The following is a 19,742-nucleotide window of genomic DNA, read 5'->3' as shown; positions in this document are numbered from 1 at the left end:
TGCTGCTCTGGTTCGCCAGAAGCGGCTTAGTCATGGTAGCCACATGACCTGGAAGCTGTACGCTGGCTCCCTCAGCCAATAAAGTGAGATGAGCGGCGCAACCCCAGAGTCGGTCACGACTGGACCTAATGGTCAGGGGTCCCTTTACCTTTACCTTTAACATTTCGAAAGCATCGCTTTGGCTACCATGATTGAGGAGGACAAATGGTCTGACTCAGTATACGGTAGCTTCTGCTGCTGCAACAAACAAACCTCTGGATCTAGCCTCACGCGGCTTTCCAAATTCCCAAGTATACCATAATGCTGGGTTGGCCAACTCCCAGGAGACTGCAATCTATTCACAGTTATAAACTGGCAGTGATCTACCCCCTTTTAGGGAGGAGGGAAGCCCCCTTTTTGGGGGTGCAGAGCTTTTTTTAGGGGAGCCGAAGTTGTTTAGCTTCTTTGGGGGGAGCCAGTGATCTCCGTCCAGTGATCTACCTGTTGAACGTGCCTGCCATAATGGATGTTAATGATGATTATTAAAAAGTAGGATGTACAGTTTTATCATCAGTACATTTATCATCAATACAGCTGAAAAATCATAGCTGTGATGGGGTAGGCCACCCTTTTAAACATTGCCAATGAACCAACCAGTTTTGTTGGAAGTTGAGGGTCTCAGTGGAAGCAGGCAATGTTATGTCAAAGTCAAGAGCAGATAAGGACAGGACCTTGGAGAGCTCCTAGGGGACAGTGCTGGCTGAAGCATTCTTGTCCTGAGGTATCTACATGAAGAGGCCTGGATCGAACTAACCTAGTAGATGAGCAGAAGCAGGGGCTCCCACTAGTGTAGTGAGGCTTCCTTCTCCTTCCTCTGCACCCCCTGTCCTCACCGCAAACCTACTCCAGGGTGTTTGGCTCAGGAGAAGCCCCAGATTAGCACATCTCAGTGATGGCTGCCGCCAGAGGGGCTCCTAAAGAACTGCCCTACCCTGAGGTAAGTGGAGAAGAAGCAGATACGGATTATTCAAGGACAGCTGTTTGTCCTTTCTGTTTTATTGTACAGTTGATGCTTTATAAAAAAATGTAGAAATGATATAAACCACTTTGTGAAATCACCCCTCCTTGCTATACTCCTTGTGCACACTCACACACAGGCATACTGGGCATTGAACAAGAATGCTCTATTTCAGGGGTGGCCAACTGTCAAGAGACTGCCATCTACTTTCAGAATTAAAAACTGGCAGCAATCTACCCCCGTTTTTGGGGGGGTTCAGCTCAAAGTTGTAGAGCTTTTTTATGGAGGAGGAAAGCCTCATTTAGGGAGGGAGTTCCATTTTTGGGGGGGTTAAAGGCAAGGGACAAAGGGGCAAAGTCACTCACAAAAATATCACTATGGATCAAAACAGCAGCACAGAGAAAGCTCCCTCGTCCCTTCCAGAGATCATACAACAATGGAGGGTGGGGTGAGGGGGCGTGGCAGGAGTCAGTTTTAGCACGCAAGGAAAGGGAGCCAGAGATTGACTGCGATCTACCATAACCTCGCGGGGATCTACCAGTAGATCACGATCGACCTGTTGGACATCCCTGCTATATTTAATAAACACAGGCATTGCAACTAGCTTGTCCATTTTGTCAAGGCCACCCTGCCCTAAATATTTCCTTTTGGTAACTGGAGTGGGGATGGTGCGGAGGGTTCTACTCAGAGAGCAAAGAGTGAATGCTAGTGGGCCAGTTTGTGCTGTGCTTGTCCTCTCTTTCTGAGCCCCTTGAGTCTTCTCTTGGCCCCACTGTGCTCGAGTTAATGCAGCTCAAGGGCTGCAGCAACTCTCCTGCATATTCTGAGCATGAGCCAGAAAGAAAAGCTCAAGGGGGTAGGATATGGGCTGGAATTGATTTTGTTTTAAATTACCCAGGGCTCCTCTTAGAGAGCTTTCACTCATCTTGGTTTGCTGGAGGGTGCTATAGAGATGTACTCCTCAATTTAGAAAACCTTGAGGAATAATTTATTGCACGGCTCAATTAAATATATTATAGAGACTAAGCTCCATTAATAGTAATTGAATCACCACCCTGATATTTTTAGCTGTCTCTTCTATAATGTCTCTGAAATCTTTTTTTTCTGCTCTGTTACTTTTTATGGAGAGATTCATAGCTATGCCACAGAATGGCAGCTCTTGAAATAAGGAAAATAAAAATAGGCATATAAGGAGAGACTGTAATGTGTGGCTGAAATGTGTAGGTGGATATCATCTATAATTTACTCAGTGTTGCTGTAAGGACATGCAAAAGCTTCAGAAGTAGCTGGGTTTGAGAAGACTTTCCTTTGTGCGCTGAGTATTAGAACTCTGTTAGAATCTCTTGTACAGGATCTGTGTCAGCCTTCCAAATTCTAGCACTTTTTAAAAAAGAAATTGGTTTCATAGGACAAGGAGGAAGCCTTTGTATAAATTCAAAGGCCCTGTTTTCCCCTTAATTTCTTTTCTCCAGTGATTCAGACACACCTTGTTGCCTAGTAGACATCATTGTTATGACAAAGGCTCTATCTTCTTCTTGTCTCCCTACTTGAGGCAAGAACTTACTTAGAGTTAATGAGCCAAATTAAGAATTCTGGCATCATTTTCAATCACAGCTTTTCCATATGTTGACTGTGGTCATGATGAAGTGAAGCCAGAGTCTGTTCTTCCCATTCATATTCAGCAGTGCTTCTGGAGCAGCATCATAAAGAGTGTTATATATATATATACACCGCCAGTATTCAGCAAACACATGAAAAATGTAGGGAGCAAGGCTGGACCACATAAGGGGGAAGGTCTGCCACTGTGTGTGTGTGTGTGATTGCAGGTCTTTTATATTAGTTTCATTTCATTCATTATTTGTGTTGCACTTTTCTGTTGAAATAATAATTGAAGTGGCTTACAGCAAAATCAATACTGTCTGATTGTGCTGCTTGGTTTGAAATGCTTGCAGCTCAGAATTTGTCTTACATTATTTGTAAAAGGAACTGGAGGGAATTGTACCCTTAATGTAAGATAAGTGAATATGTGATGTTGGAACTGTAAGACATACACTTGGCTTATCTCAAACCCTCATATATAGCCTAAGTAGTTGCTTGGGGTGGCGCTGTGGGTTAAACTTGCCGATCAGAAGGTCGGCGGTTCGAATCCCCGCGACGGGGTGAGCTCCTGTTGCTCGGTCCCTGCTCCTGCCAACCTAGCAGTTCGAAAGCACGTCAAAGTGCAAGTAGATAAATAGGTACCGTTCCGGCGGGAAGGTAAACGGCGTTCCCATGTGCTGCTCTGGTTTGCCAGAAGCGGCTTAGTCATGCTGGCCACATGACCTGGAAGCTGTACGCCGGCTCCCTCGGCCAGTAAAGCGAGATGAGCACCGCAACCCCAGAGTAGGTCATGACTGGACCTAATGGTCATGGCTCCCTTTACCTTTACCTAGTTGCTTGGGGTGCAATATATTTAGGGAAAGAAATGAAGTACAGGGAGAGTTGTGCTCCAATAGCCCATGCAATACTGCAAATATTGCCTAGGTTACACCATGCATCTGTTTAACATGGTACAGTATCTTAGGACAAAGATCTTGCAAGTATCCGTACAACAAAGCCACTTGTCACTAGTCTTCTCTTGACTGTGTCCCAAAATGTCTTCCCTTTTTAAAAAAAACACATTGTGAGAGCAAAATGACATGTAGTCTGCATGAAAATGTAAAGCTGATAAAGTCAAATATTATGATGGAAAAAATTGAGATGCAAGTCTATGCAGAAAATTGCCAATTAACTTTGTATTCACAAGGTCTTATTAACGGATTTAACTTATTATTTTTTTAGTCACCCATGGGTACTGGCGGATCAGTTGAATTAAATCCTGAACAAAAGCAGTTCAAAATTAAGCCATTTCTTTGGCACAGCCTTCTTCTTTGGGTTTGTGTACAAAACAGCTGCTCTAATATAGATGACGTACTCAAGCATGTCCTATTCTATAAGGAAGAGCTTCATCAGGAAGACTGGTAAGGACAACCTCATAACTTGATATAATCTTTATAGCAATAACCTTTGTGCTTAAATGTTAAATAACCTTTATGTCTAAATGTTAATCACCCCAAAGTTGCCTGTCAACGAGATTTATATTTTTTGTACCAGAAGGAGAAGCAATTCATGTACTTTGTATCGCTTCACATTATCAATAATTGTTCTTACCTTTTTGGCAAGGAGCACATATCAGTTTACTTTTATTAAATTATGCCTGTTACGGATAGAAACTTCATTTCAGCATTTCAAGACAGAGTAATTTTCATATAACTAAACAGCTGCAATGAAGTGTGCCATCCTTTTGGGACAGGTACTTGGCTTAAATTTTGGGTGCTCTTTATATGCAAAGTGCAATACATTCTAATTTTTAATGCCTATAATTAATTTTACATTGGAGCTGTCTTCTTGATAGCTTATGCTAATTGAAGTTTCAACAGGTTTCAACTGCGGATTGTACTCATTGCTGTTCTACAGTATGCTTAATTTTAAGTAATTTTTGCCAGGAAGAAAGTTCTTGGATAGAGACAACATAGATGCATTTAGATTACAGCTAATGATAGCCATGTTAGTACAGTGGTACCTCGGGTTAAGTACTTAATTCGTTCCGGAGATCCGTTCTTAACCTGAAACTGTTCTTAACCTGAAGCACCACTTTAGCTAATGGGGCCTCCTGCTGCCGCCACGCCGCCAGAGCACGATTTCTGTTCTCATCCTGAAGCAAAGTTCTTAACCCGAGGTACTATTTCTGGGTTAGCGGAGTCTGTAACCTGAAGCGTATGTAACCTGAAGCGTATGTAACCTGAAGCGTATGTAACCCGAGGTACCACTGTACTACAAATTTGGCCTGAAGATCAGATCAGGATCTTCTTGAGATTTGCAGAGGGTCAGCTTGTGTAATCCTAAGGGTGACTAGAATAACGGTGAAAAAACAAGCAAAGTTTGGCATTGTTATGTTTAGCAAATGAAATAATGCCAAGCCTGGGTTATAAGCTGATTGATGATCACTGGAATCTGGAGTTGACCATGGAAGAAATTAAGGCAACCACTCATTGGCCCAGTTCTAAAGCTTTGATTAAATTATGGTTTGATGTGAATGAGCAGCTTCCTTGATCTTTCAGTGCTTTGGGGTGGGGATTGGGTTGGACAACAGAGCCTGACTTACGGTTATGTGGAAACCAGTTCTTGTGGTTTGTTTCTCCATCAACAAACAATGGGCATTGGTTCACCTACAACGGAAAGCCAGTTTCTGGTTTGTTTCCTCCACAGCACCCTGAAGAAAGGAGCACCCTTTGAGTAGCATGCACCGACATGTTGCCCTTTCACTTTTAGTCATTGTTTAATTTAAACCATGGTTTAAAGTCACATGCAAACCAGGCCATTGTGTTGTTTTCATTTTAAAGCTTCCTCCACGGTGATTGTAGCTTTAATGTGGAGTCTTATGGTTTCATCTGCACTGACACAGAAATGTGCAGCTCAAGCCCAAGCACATTTTCACATGGTTAGATCCACCAGAAGAACTCTTCAAAGTGGCAACCATTTTTTCTATACTTGGTTTCAAGTCCAGTGTAAGGAAAGTGTAGAATGAGGTGAGCAGGCCTGTTGGAGACACCTCAGCTGTTTGACTCTCTCTAATCTCAAATCCTATAAATCTGCTTAATCTGTAGCATTGCACCTGGAAAGCTCAGTTGGCTAGAGTGTGGTGCTGATAACACCAAGGTTGCTGTTTCAATCCCTTGTGTATTCCTGCATTACAGGGGGTTGGACTAGATGGACCTTCCAACTCTATGATTCTGTGATATCACCTGAAAGAAAGGACAGAGCTGGCCAGTTCATCTTTTAGGAAAGACCAACCTGCTTCCTCGCTTTCAGTTTCTGTGATACTCATATCTTAAACCAGTGATGGCCAGACTTGGCCCTCCAGCTGTTTTGGGACTACAGTTCCCATCATCCCTGACCACTGGCCCTGTTAGCTAGGGATGATGGGAGTTGTAGTCCCCAAACAGCTGGAGGGCCAAGTTTGGCCATGCCTGTCCTAAACATTTGTGCCAATACATTTGCTTAGTGTTGATACAACACCAGTGTAATTTACGCTGTTCGTCAAGGTGAATAGTTACAAAGTATCATGGAGCAAGGGTAGAAGTGTGATGTGAAATCTTGTCCTGTCATTCCAGTTGTTTGGAAAATTCAAAATATTCTGACTTAAACTCTGGTAGTTCATCGCTATCATGGAGAGACTATTCCTGAAACTGCCGTGTGTAACTTGGAGTAATGTATGAAATTTATGTAGTGATACGTTACTAGTGTATGTTTAAGGCACTGTTGACTTGGACCAGAGACTCTGGAAGGAAGCCCAGAGGCCTTAGTCACTATGTCAGTGTCTTGGCAGGGGGAGCTGCTGGCCCAATTTCATTGCAATGCAGCATCACCACTCTAGGTGGTCAGAGGTCAGAACTACAGCTATCAGCCCAGCAGGGATAAAGTCATGCAAGAAACCGATAAGGTCCCATCTGTTCCTATAAAGCTGCCAATTCTCACAGAGCAACTTGTTGCTGTGGTACTGACAGCCTACCTCTGCTTGACCACCTGCTAAACCATCTGTTGCTTCTGGGCCACCTGCTCTATAGGGTCTTATGACAGTAACACCTAGGAATCCATAACAATAGCGAGCATTCTTAGTAAACACAGCTTCAAGATAATAAGGTAGTTCTCATGCTTCCCCCATATCATGTCTTATTAGACTGTAAGCTCTTGCCTTACAGTCTTTTTGTTTGTTTTTTGTTTTGTAAAGCACAGTGAATACTGGTGGTGCTATATTCATATATTTATTTATCTATTGAGCTACATATGAGAAATATTTTATATACAACAAACAATTCAGAGAGTTTTTATTTATGTTAATTTGGAATCTGTAAGAATATACTCTCACTCATTCTGATCTGCTGCCTTATCAGTTCATTGTTATAACACTGGTATTTTGCTGAAATAAAAATGATGGACCTTGATCTGTTAATCTGCAGTCTTAAGATGATGATTCTGCAAATGATAATATTCATGTAGTGTTCTGAAATCAAGGGGTCTAACCACGAATGGATGTTTTCAGGATCTCACGCCTAAGGATATCCTAGGGGTTATTAGATTATTAATAGAAATTCTTCTTATCTGGGAGGTTGAGCTTAACTGTAGGCAGCAGCATAATAGAGCAGGTTTTTTCTTTTTTTTTGCTAAATACGTGAAATGAAATGAGCTTCAAAAATATAACCATTTCACTGCATGCCTCTTCTGTTTTTCTTTTTCTTTTTTTGTTTTGCTTTGCTGCCTTTCAGTAAGTGCTAAACCCTTAGGGAAGGTGTTTGAGCTGTGGTACCCTTTTTTCTTCTATTCTGCTTGTGAAGCCCAACTTAAATCTGCTTTTTAGTGAAGACAGTGCTAAAACTCGCTTTTAATGCGAGGTTCACTAAATCAAACCATACTTCTGGTTTTGATTTAACTTTTCAAAGAGTATCGCTTTTGATACTTGAATAGGACAATGAATGGGCAAAGAAAGTGGAGAGTCTGCTCCAGACAGAACTGATGAAGGTTTAATAGAATGTATTTCCATTTTTCCTTAAGCGCTCTGCATAAATTATTAAAAATTTTTAATATTATGGAATGCCCCTTTGCCCAATCAGATGACATAGTGCTTGATGAAGCTATAATTGTGCAGTTCCCTTTTCCAAAACAGTTCAACAGTTAGGTACAGCTAATACACCATTAAACATAATGTCATTTCCAAATATGTTGTCTTCGGAAGTTGAGTAAAACTCAGTTGAATACCACCCATCATTTATTACTAAACAGTAACTACTACAGTGGTACCTCGGGTTAAGAACTTACCGTATTTTTTGCACCATAACACTCACTTTTTTCCTCCTAGAAAGTAAGGGGAAATGTCTGTGCGTGTTATGGAGGGAATGCCTACGGGTGGCATGCCTACGGATTTTCGTCCTCTAAAAACTATGTGCGTGTTATGGTCGGGTGCGTGTTATAGAGCGAAAAATACGGTAATTCGTTCTGGAGGTCTGTTCTTAACCTGAAACTGTTCTTAACCTGAAGCACCACTTTAGCTAATGGGGCCTCCCGCTGCCGCTGTGCCGCCGCTGCATGATTTCTGTTCTCATCCTGAAGCAAAGTTCTTAACCAGAGGTAATATTTCTGGGTTAGTGGAGTCTGTAACCTGAAGCATATGTAACCTGAAGCGTATGTAACCTGAGGTAACACTGTACAGTGGAACTTCAGTTTTTGAATGTAATCTGTTCTAGAAGACCGCTCGATTTCTGAAACTTTCAAAAACCAAGGATCAATGGGTGGTCTGCAAAATCCATTGAAAAAATGGAGAAACGCGCCTCAGAAGCCATTGGACTTCCGAGGCGCGTTCGAAAATGAAAGCATTCACTTCCGGGTTTTCAGCGTTTGGGTTCCGAATCGTTCGGCTTCCGAGATGCTCGAAAACCGAGATTTCACTGTATATGGCTATGTGCACATGTAACACTAAGCCAAACTATGCTTTACCATAAATGTGCTGGCTCCCCAGGAGGAGATTGTAGCTGCTTTGCTCCACCCTGGTTCTTTTGGCAGAGGAGCCAAAGTTTGGCTTAGTGTGTTGTCCAAACACGGGGTCACGGATAAGCCCTTTCTGTGATACGCAGACCAGACCTGTATCTGTTGCTGTCATTTGTCTGAGGCTAAAACTTGGAACAAAGTGTTATGGTTCAGAATATGACGCGGGTCCTATAAGTTATATCATTAAATTCAGCTCTGACGTGGCAAGCTAAAATACAGGAGTTCTTGTTGGATTGGTAAATTAATGCAAGGCAGAAAAACACACACAAATGCAAATCTGGCAGATGTGGGCTGGGCTGGGCTTTTTTTCTTCAGTCAGATAGGGTGTTTGTTTGTTTCTTTGTTTGAATTGAGAGATTGTCCTATCCATTTTTAAAGAACCCAGTACACTCCCCTCAATAATCAAAGCTAGCTGCATATCTAAAATAGAATGTATTTACCCTCCTCAAGTGAGAAACACAAATGTGAAACACTGCTTTTATCCCTTGACTGAAATAATAAGGGAAATAGGGAAATGATCGTTACACTTCCAGTGTAAACACCCTTATTCAATTCAAGTTTGAGTGATGCACAATTTTAACCTAGTGGTCTTGGCTCATCCCGTATTGTCAATTTCAGCAAGCTGTGTTCTTATGTTAAACTACATTAAATGAATGCATCTAATTCTCTCTTAGAATTTGATGAGTGTTTTTCAGCTGGCTCTAAGAGCTTTTCAGGGGAATATGATACAACATTTTTGTGTCGCTTGTTACATTTTCCAGGGCATTGGCTAAAGCTGTATCATATATCCATTGTTGTCAGTGAGCCCTCCTGGAATCATTTTTCATTTCTTCACACAGTCAGAGTTCTGTTATTTCTAAAACATTCCTTTCTTAAGTCTATATGTGAGCTAATGAGATCTGGTTACTATTTCTGAAAGGACATTTTTCCCCCTGGATTCTCAGCCATATAACTAAGTCTGAATGAAGAGAGAATGTTGCCAAAGAACCAATAGTTTGACATAAGGTTGTTGACATTGATGAATCATTTTTATTCATATATCACAGAGGTAGCCTTGGGGTAAACTAGCAAAATGGAACTGAAAGTCATTTAGAAAGAGGCCATTTTAGGGTTGCAGATAACGTCATAGCAATAAAGAATATCATCTGCATTTTCTTTGGGCTGACGAGATTTTTGAAGGCAGCTGTCCCTAGAATTAACGTGCAAATTGGATATTTAAAGATCAGCTTTATTCGTCATAATGTCATGATTTTGTGAAACCCAAGACATCCCCTTGAACATAGCTTTAATGCCATTTTGCTGGAGCAGACAACTTATCTGTTGTTTGCTTAAGAATCATTAACTTAGCTAATGCACAGTATTTTGTATAATTTTATTAAAGTCATGCGTTATTGCTATGCTCTGTTGACGTTTTGATGACATTTCTGTAGAACTATATTGCTGTATCTCGGGTTTTTTTTTAATTTGAAACTAAAAAAATGTATGTTAGAAAGAATTCTGTTTTATAAATACCACAGACCATTGTTGGTTACAAGACTTAAATGATTCGGATTGGCCGTAGCTTACATTATCCATTAAGATTTGAGTTTAATGTTCAAAATATGGATATCTGAAGAAAATTCTCATATATAGCCTGTCACCTGATTAAATAAATCTTAGTTGTTGTTTTTTGTCCAGGGGTTCCCAAACAGTGGTACAAGCTTCATTCATGTGGTCTGTTGTGTGTCTGTGGATTTGTGGTTGAAGATAGGAGAAGGCACATCCAGTGCATTAAATATTTATATTGATTTTTAATTGTATTTATATTGCTTCTTTTATTTCTTACATTGTACATGACAGTTTGAATTTTATGAAATTCATATTGTAATACAATAAACTATGATATATAAGAAATAAAAGAAGCAGTAAAAGATATAATTAAAAAGCACAATGCATCTAGCACAGTGCATTACAATTCCTGCAGCGGGCAGAAAAACATTAAGTGGTGAGCCAAGACCCTCAGGGATTTTCAAGTGGTCAGTGAGAAAAATTGTGGGTGAATCACTGTAGTAGAGAACTATTGGTGCCCCGCTTCCCACAGTAGTTATGTCTGTGAAACGCCCAAATGGACCCCAGCTTGGAAGGATCCAATCTTTATTTTATTTTTCTACCTCACATTGCAGTCAATGGGAGGGAAGTTGTCTGTGTTGCTGAGCTGGTTTAGTTTTACACTGTGTTTCCAGGCCTCATTTAGAATGTTCTTGCCACCTGCAGTTTTTATAAGTACTCGTTTGACTTTTTTATTTAAAAAATCTGCAGCTTTTAAAGTTTGCAAAGGCCAAAAGTTTCCAAAAAAAATCAAAGGCATGAAAAATTGATCTAGCCAATTAATTTTAGTAAATGTTGTACTTAGTTATTTAAATGTTGTTACATAACTTTGACATATTATAATTTTCATATCCTGCAGCCCACTGGTCACATAAAATTCGCCAGGAACTGCCTTAAGAGCAAATTATATAGTCTAAGACTTATGCAGTGGTACCTCAGGTTACATACACTTCAGGTTACATACGCTTCAGGTTACAGACTCCGCTAACCCAGAAATAGTGCTTCAGGTTAAGAACTTTGCTTCAGGATAAGAACAGAAATCATGCTCTGGCGGTGCGGCGGCAGCAGGAGGCCCCATTAGCTAAAGTGGTGCTTCAGGTTAAGAACAGTTTCAGGTTAAGAACGGACCTCCGGAACGAATTAAGTACTTAACCCGAGGTACCACTGTATAAGCAAAACCAAGCAGCTGCCATGAGTACAGAGACATGGAACCAGGACAACTTCTTTGGCCCCTGTCCAGCCTCTAATACTCTACTTGACTCTTGGCAGCTTTCCAAAGCTTCCAAGCACTGCTGCCTGTGATCTTTTAACTGACAGTACCTGGGACTGAGGGGCGCGGGTGGCGCTGTGGGTTAAACCACAGAGCCTAGGACTTGCCAATCAGAAGGTTGGTGGTTCGAATCCCCGCAATGGGGTGAGCTCCTGTTGCTTGGTCCCTGCTCCTGCCAACCTAGCAGTTTGAAAGCACGTCAAAGTGCAAGTAGATAAATAGGTACCACTCTGGCGGGAAGGTAAACGGCGTTTCCATGCGCTGCTCTGGTTTGCCAGAAGCGCCTTAGTCATGCTGGCCACATGACCCGGAAGCTGTACGCCGGGCTCCCTTGGCCAATAAAGCGAGATGAGCGCCGCAACCCCAGAGTTGGCCACGACTGGACCTAATGGTCAGGGGTCCCCTTACCTTTACCTTACCGGAGATTGAACTGGTGGGTGGGGTGCTTATACATGAAATGAATGGCTGCTCACTCCTTCTCAGGTGGGTGGTGGTTGCGGACCTCACCCCTGTCCACCATCCCCAGCAGCAAGGGCCTGGCAGAATCAAGGTGTGGGGATTCCCCACCCAATGGCAGCTTCAACTGGGCCAATCAGAGGCCCCGCTGGTTGAGCAGTGCCCTGCAGGCTGGCTGGGCATTGTCTGCAGGCCGTGTCTGGTCAGCTGGCAGCCTATAAAAGCCAGTTGAGCCTCCCCTCCGCAGCACAGTTGGCTGAAGAGTACTCTGTTGCTGAGTGTCAGCAGTCAGAAAGGGAACACACTGAAACAAAGGTGAGCCTGGAAGACTGTTATTGTTCAGGCAAAGTCTCAGCCCTTTTCTAGGAGAGGCCAGTGGGCAGCCTGAATCTTCTGGGCCACTCCATAGCACCAGAACTCTTCACCAACTTGAAAGGTGTTCCACCTCACACTTCTGATGGCTCACCACACAGGGCAGCTGCTCACAGAGCCAGGAGCCCCTGGTTAGCTCCAAAGGGTTCTGGCACCAAGGCATCAGGTTATAAACCATACTTTATAATGTGTGCTTGCACACGAAAGCTCATACCAAGAACTAACTTAGTTGGTCTTAAAGGTGCTACTGGAAGGATTTTTCTTATTTCATACTTTATAATGTTATCAATACAGAAACAGATATAAAACCAAACTATAGCATCTAGAACATAGCTTGGGATTATGCAATCTGCTTTTCTTATATTGCATTCTAAAATCATAATCAGCAAATGTGCTGATTTTCCCTTTCCCTCATTCCTTATAATAGCTCTTCCCCCAAACTCTGACCTTATTACCAAATGACTAAAATATGTATTATGTGAATAGTCTTCCTATTAAGTGAATCTTTGCTGATGTTTTGTGAATTTATTAGCTTGGTGTGTAGTTTCTCCCTAATGGACAGGCGGAATTAAATGTAATAGCATTGATCCCACCAATGTCCTACTGGTCACCTTCTCCTGTGTTCTTCTCAGTGAGCACTAACTTTTGATTATACAATTATTCATTTAATTATGGCACATCCTCACTTTACTTCCCATCTAATTAGCTAGATAACTCCTCTGTCATCACATGAATAGTATTAGGGTTCATAGATATTTAACCTAATGCTTTCCATTGGCTCTAGTGTCTATATGACTGCCACATCACATTAATTAAAAAATAGCATTAGGCACACAGTAAGTAAAATGGAGCAAATAGACAGAAGTGAAAAATAAACAAGATTATTGAGAGTTGGATCAGACCAGAGATTAATGCAGTCCACCATTTTATTTCTAAGAAGAACCAGCCAGACGCTGGCTTGATAATAAGGCAGTTTAGCCCTACTAAACTACCCACTTGCAGCAAAAGCCTACAAGTGCTTGTGATGGGGTATATCTTTCGTCAGTACAGTTTTGCAAAACATGATGCTATCCGATAATGTTTTAGATAGAATATTCCAGTATGGCAGGCATTTACACTTGTACCATGATATGAATGAACCAAAATCCTTCTGTTGTGACATAACTGGTTTATCCCTCACAGTGTTAAGTTTCTGTCTTTTTGAACAAAACACAAATGGTTCAGATACAGCAGTGCCCCTACAGTCAAGTCTTTAGGAACAATATCATTGTTAAACAGAGCCAGTGAGGTAGTTCATCTGGAAGAATTTGTGCATATGCTATATATATATTTTCATTTCAGTGGAAACTTACCCCATCTAAGTGGCTTGGTGAGATGCTGTTACCAACATTTTAAAGCATAGAAGCACTTCTATATAATCCTATCTTTGGAGGGAAAGGACCAACTAAAATTCCACATGAAATTAAATGATACACTGAAATTGATATCTTTTTCTAGATGCTTCCTTTCTCTCATTGGAGCACTATTCTACTCTACTCTATAAATAAAAATTATTATTATTATTATTATTACCACTCCTCCACCCAAACAACCTCACCTTTCATCGCTGTCTGATTGTGGGTGAATTACTTTTTACCAGTGCTCAAACTGCTAACTGGAGTAGCTGATAAATATCACTTCTTGCCTCCAACAAGCACCAACACCTCCAAATGCCAGATTTCATAACCTTTGGTGTGCGTACGTTTCACCAGCGGGGATATAGGAGCAAGGGTTAGCCATACACCATTTTGATTTACTTGTCCCAGTCCCACTTTTTTTCTTTTTGGAGGCTATGAACTCACTTACTCCATTACTCAAGCATCCACCTCCTACAGTTTTTTTAAAAAATGTTTTGCCCTACTCTTCCTAATAGGTTTTGTAATATTGCTCTTCATTCATTCATTCATTCATTCATATTCCACCTGCTGAAGGTGACATACTTGCTTCCCCTTGTGAGGTAGTATAGGCTGGAGCTGGGGCAGAGCAATGGGAGCTGACTCTCTTGCAGGGATTCGAACCACTGACCTTCTGATCGGCTAGCTCAAGAGGCTTAGTGGTTTAGACCACAGCGCCACCCGTGTCCTGCCAACCTAGCAGTTTGAAAGCACGCCAGTGCAAGTAGATAAATAGGTACCGCTGCGGTGGGAAAGTAAACGGTGTTTCCATGCTCTCTGGCTTCCGTCACAGTGTCCCGTTGCACCAAAAATCATGCTGGCCACATGACTTGGAAAGCTGTCTGTGGACAAACACTGGCTCCCCCGGCCTGAAAGCGAGATGAGCGCTGCAACCCCATAGTTGACTTAACCATCCAGGGGTCCTTTACATTTAACCTAGGCTAAGAGATAGTGACTGGCCCAAGTTTTCCCAGTGAGCTTCTTAGCTGAGTGGTCCTAGTCCAACACTCAAAGCATTACACCACACTAGCTCTTGGCAAGCTCTGATATAGTGGAGTGGCCTTTATGGAAAAGAACCCTTGGTCTTGCAATCTAAGTCTTTACATTTAATTCAGGTATCCGAGACCCGATTTAGCAGAAGCTATGCCACATGAAAACATACTCTCTATATGTTCATGTTACTGGAACCTCTCCAAAAGAAGTTAGCATTTATGAATAAAAAGTAGTTGGGAGTAAACACTGAAAACAATTGATCCTAATGCCAATATAGTTTTCCCGTTGGGGAAAAATATCAATTTATTCTTCTAATTTGGACCAATGTTTTTCTTTCCAATCCCGAAACATCTAGGTTGGAATCAGTGTTGGGCCTGATGGTTCTTGGAGAGACTGCCAAATTAAACATGTCCTGCCTGAGAGTTTTAATGGACTTAGTGAGAGATTTTATTTCAAGCTCTCTGCCTCTTCAGAAGCAGGTAACACCCAAGCTACTTTAGATGCAGGGAGGGAATGTGTTGAAAACCCTAAATGGAATAGAAGCAAAGCATTTATTTTCTTTACTGTTTGTCTGTGAAGTTTATGTTGGCGCCAGTATTCCCAGTTGGGCAACTGACTAAGCAACCAGCTGTTCTAGTCGAATAAACCTGAAATCTGTAGCCCAAAACACCAGCAATGTCTGATATGTTCAACAGAGGAAGCCACTTGTAATACTTACTTGGGAATAAGCCCCATTGAACACGATAGGGTTATCTGAGTAAGCATGTATAGAACTCAGCTGAGAGGTGCACTGTAAAAAGTGCAGTGCATTTATCTGCCAGATGCATAAAATGTATTTGGTTGTTTAAATGTCTATCTACCACTGTTCAGCCATGTTCCTGGATATATGTAGTTCCTTTCTTCCTTTAGAAATGTAATCTTGGTGTCACTGAGTTGGTACATGATAGAAATTTCACATTTCCTTCTACAGAAAAAGATCTACAAGGGAAACTTCTCATGCTGGCTTTGGCCTGTGGGATACATATATACCAATCTACTCAAAGAAGTCTGTTTACATGGCACTAGTGCAGATTTGCAAAAAACGGCTTTTCTTGGATTCTGTGATTGTGTCAAGGAACATAAAGGTGACAAAAGATTAAGAGGGGCAGGTTTACTAGATCTCTTGAGCTACCGCTCTTCACCTGATGACCGTAAGTACCAAAGATTCAAATTTCCTCCTTCATGTTGAGTGTATGTAGACATATGGAGCTGTATCCTTAAAGCATCATGTTTCAGTTGATCTCATATAAATGAGCACAGTTACTGCATTTGCACTGAAACATCTAATTGTCACCTATGCATTTTATGAATGATAGTTCCTCCTCCAGAAAGTTCCAGATCAGTGCTTTATTATAAGAAAGGTTGACTATAGAACTTCTAAACCAGGAACAGCTGAGACATTTCCTGATGTTTCACACCATATGAATTATGAACAATGGCTTTTATTTTTCGTCTGTTAAATGTAAATACTGTGTTGTATATATACCTTTGGCCTACATGTTACTTGTAATTATAATGATAAAAATACATTTTAAAAAAAGGGCTCCAGATTTCAGGATTATAGTAAAAAGGTATTGGTCTTGTTGGAAATTATTATTACAATATTGAACACACTTACTAGGGATTTAATGGGGCTTGTTTCTAAATAAATATACTTATGATCAAAGGAATATTCAAATTACAGCCCATGCTACTTTCAGTATGAACATAATAACTTCTAATTAACCACTTTAAAATGTGCCCTTAAGTAACATGAAAAGTTGGTGTGTCATATCTTCTGGAACAACAGAAAATCCTCTCCATGCTTTTACATACTTAACAAATCTCAAGCACGCATTAATTGAACAGGAAATTTACAATGTTTACTAGTGCTACTAGACAGAAAGAAAAGTCCAAGCATTTTAATGCACAGCTGACAAGACAGCTGATGCTACAATTTATTTTAGAGGATAAAGTTAAAGCATTTGTTAGATGATCAGCTGGGATCAGTATGTTTGGAAAATGATATGATTTGTCTGTAGTCAACTTTAGCTGTGGAACTGGTCTGGCTGTCAACTTGCAGTCCTCCCTTGGGTGCCATCTGAATAAGCAAACTGAGTTACTGCAGGGGTGTTGGCACTGTGAAAAAACATTCAGCTACATATCTTAAGTTACTGGGATGCGGTGGATGGATAGGGGAAGGAGCAGCTTCTCAAATATCCTATGAGATTTGTACAAGATCACAGGCAACAATCCAATCTTGAAGTAGAGTTTACTACTTGGGGGGGAAATTGGTTTAAGCCATAAGAAAGTTTATTTTAAACTAGATGAGCACTGGCACAGAGTCATCTAGGATCACAATCAATCTTTTTTTTTGTAATATCCATGGCACATTATTGATAAAGAAGATGTGATATTCGGAAAGTCGTTTTAGCTTATGGAAGGCTTAAAAATAGGGACTTCAACACTTCAACACCTGTGATTTCAAGACAAAGGCTCACTTTTGATACTACTTGTCTCTATTTTTATTTTTAGGATTGCAGTAACAGGGACATCTGGACTGAAGTTGAAGTTCAGATTCACAATTATGTTATCAGCAACTTCTATATAGTGTGAAAATGTGCATGTGTTAAAGTCAGTAATACTTGATGTGGAATGACAAAATTAGATTCATTCGGTAACCTGGCAGGAAAGAGCCATTCATTACCGAAGCACTAAGCCAAGTTTGGCAATTTACTTTGTTCACATATGTTAAGTGATATGATGGCACTTGAAAGCATAATGAGCAATGGAAATGGAAGGAATACGTGCTTGAAACCTGTTGAGTGAGGGGAAGTGGTATAGTGGCCATGTCAAGTGGTGCTGTTTGTTTCATTAAGGGTTCTTGCAATTTGACTATGGTAAGAAGGAAATGTGAGATTACTCATAGACTGTTTAACAACAAGCTAACTATGTAGGATTATGCTGGGCTTCAGCAGTCACAGCTTGAGGTCTTCCATGGAAGCCCATTTCTTGGATAACTCTGTAATGTTATATTTCATTTGGCTATTCAAAGCCTTTTGGTATCTTGAAGTGGAGGCCAATAACATCTACTTGTGAAAATACTTTAGGGAAGTTTCTCCACCCCTCCTTTTATGGATAATTTATTTATTTATTTAGCACCTGCAGTAAACATGCAAGAGTACAACATGGCATAGCCGCTCCCCAAAGCCAGTATCACAAGGAAACTACAATTTAAATTTTGTCTGTTCAGGGAGATAATAGAGGAACAAGAATGGAAGGGATAGATTAGGGTAGCAGAGCAACCAGGATAGAGGAGGAATGGGAAAAGTCAGGCAAACAAGGAAGGAATAAACACAAGTGAATGCAGTCCTATTTTAGACTACTTTTAATTGTTGGTGTGGGTTGTTGAGTTACATGGAAGAGGTAGCTGGGGAACGGGGAGGGAGAGAGGTGGCACCACGCAGATGAGAAGGACTTTCTGGGTTATGAAGCAGAAAGGGCAATGGGCAGAGTAAATTAAAGAAGGAGAACCCCAGAACTCATCTACCATTTCCTGTCCAACACAGTCATTCTAATAGCTGATCAACTGACAAAAACTGGTTTTAAGTAGCATGTGTTGAAACTGAGTCCATCATATCTAAATGAACTCTATAATGTGTGATTTGACATAGTAATAATAGTAATTTATTATTTATACCCCACCCATCTGGCCGGGTTTCCCCAGCCACTCTGGAATGCTCCCAACAGAATTAATGATGATGATGATGATGATGATGATGATAATAATAATAATAATAATAATAATAATACGATAAAACGATAAAACATCATACATTAAAAACTTCCCTAAACAGGGCTGCCTTCAGAAGTCTTCTAAAAGTAGATAGTTGTTTATTTCCTTGACATCTGATGGGAGGGTGCTCCACGGGGCGGGAGCCACTACTGGGAAGGCCTTCTACCTGGTTCCCTGTAACCTCACTTCTCACAGTGAGGGAACTGCCAGAAGGCCCTCGGAGCTGGACCTCAGTGTACCTAAGCACCATTTCTCCAAAGTGCACATTTCCTGATACCTTCCCAGGCATTCTCCCTTTAATCAGAAAATACTCGTTTGCACAGGTAAATGCTACAATATCTTTGTGTGCCGTGAACATGAAAAGTGCACTAATCGTACTAGAAATGTGCCACCTCTGTGGTGAGGTATAGACATTTTCTGTGACCTGGATAGAATTGCAACAAGAACTTGGAAGCCAAGCTGACCTGAGAAAATCAGTCTAGGATAAATTATCAGCTCCTTGTTACCTACACTGTAGTCAATAAGAGTGCAGTGACTACCTCAGAAACCTGATTTAGCTACATTCAGACTGCCATAGCACTAAATATTTCCCAACTTTGCTCTGTGAACACCCACTCTGCTGTAGCCATGGCAAACACTGGGATTGATTTAGCAAAGTTATTCTTGCTGGTATGTGCAATTTAGTTATTTGCATGTCAGGGTAAAAACCCTGTTCGCTAGACCTTTGGCTTGGGAATAACCTACCTGTTGTGCAGGAAAATCATGTTGGTCAACCCTTTCCTTTGGAGGTAAATATCAACTTTGGGGGAAAGGAATGATTTTGCTGGTGTAGGGTTAAAGAGTTGAATACCTCCTTCCCTTTTGTGTGTCACCACCTTCCTGGCAAAAATCAGTCCAGAAGTAAATGAAAGCTCTGAGGAAAAAGAGCTGTTGCCAGCCCAAGTACTTATGGGGTTCGAGAGGAGTTCACAGAGGTTACAAGCACACATATGCCAAATCAGCTAGGAGGAGGCTGATCTCAAGGATACCATCAATTCAATGGAACCTATTCACTCATGGCTATAGGCATGCCAAGTGTCACGGTTTGGTTTATGTGTGATCGAAGTCCCGGTTGAGGACGTCAGGACCAGGGGCAAGATGGTGGGGTGGGAGCAGGAATGAGAGTCCAGAAACTAGGAGTCAGGAAGCCAGGAGTCCGAG

At 41.2% G+C, this 19,742-nt stretch overlaps 1 protein-coding gene across 5 annotated transcripts in view; it reads left to right on the top strand.

Moving 5' to 3' along the window:
• Positions 1-19,742, top strand: part of TMEM232 (transmembrane protein 232) — a 148,511-nt gene that overhangs the window by 37,824 nt on the left and 90,945 nt on the right. For all 5 annotated transcript variants that reach the window (XM_080972638.1, XM_080972639.1, XM_080972635.1 and 2 more), the window contains 3 exons: positions 3,818-3,996; positions 15,084-15,207; positions 15,699-15,918. In XM_080972638.1, coding sequence (XP_080828764.1) covers positions 3,818-3,996; positions 15,084-15,207; positions 15,699-15,918 — 523 coding nt within the window. The remainder of the gene's footprint in view (positions 1-3,817; positions 3,997-15,083; positions 15,208-15,698; positions 15,919-19,742) is intronic.

Source organism: Podarcis pityusensis, assembly GCF_964106645.2.
Source record: "Podarcis pityusensis genome assembly, chromosome: 11".
Classification (NCBI taxonomy): domain Eukaryota; kingdom Metazoa; phylum Chordata; class Lepidosauria; order Squamata; family Lacertidae; genus Podarcis; species Podarcis pityusensis.
This window is presented reverse-complemented; position numbering and strand designations above follow the sequence as displayed.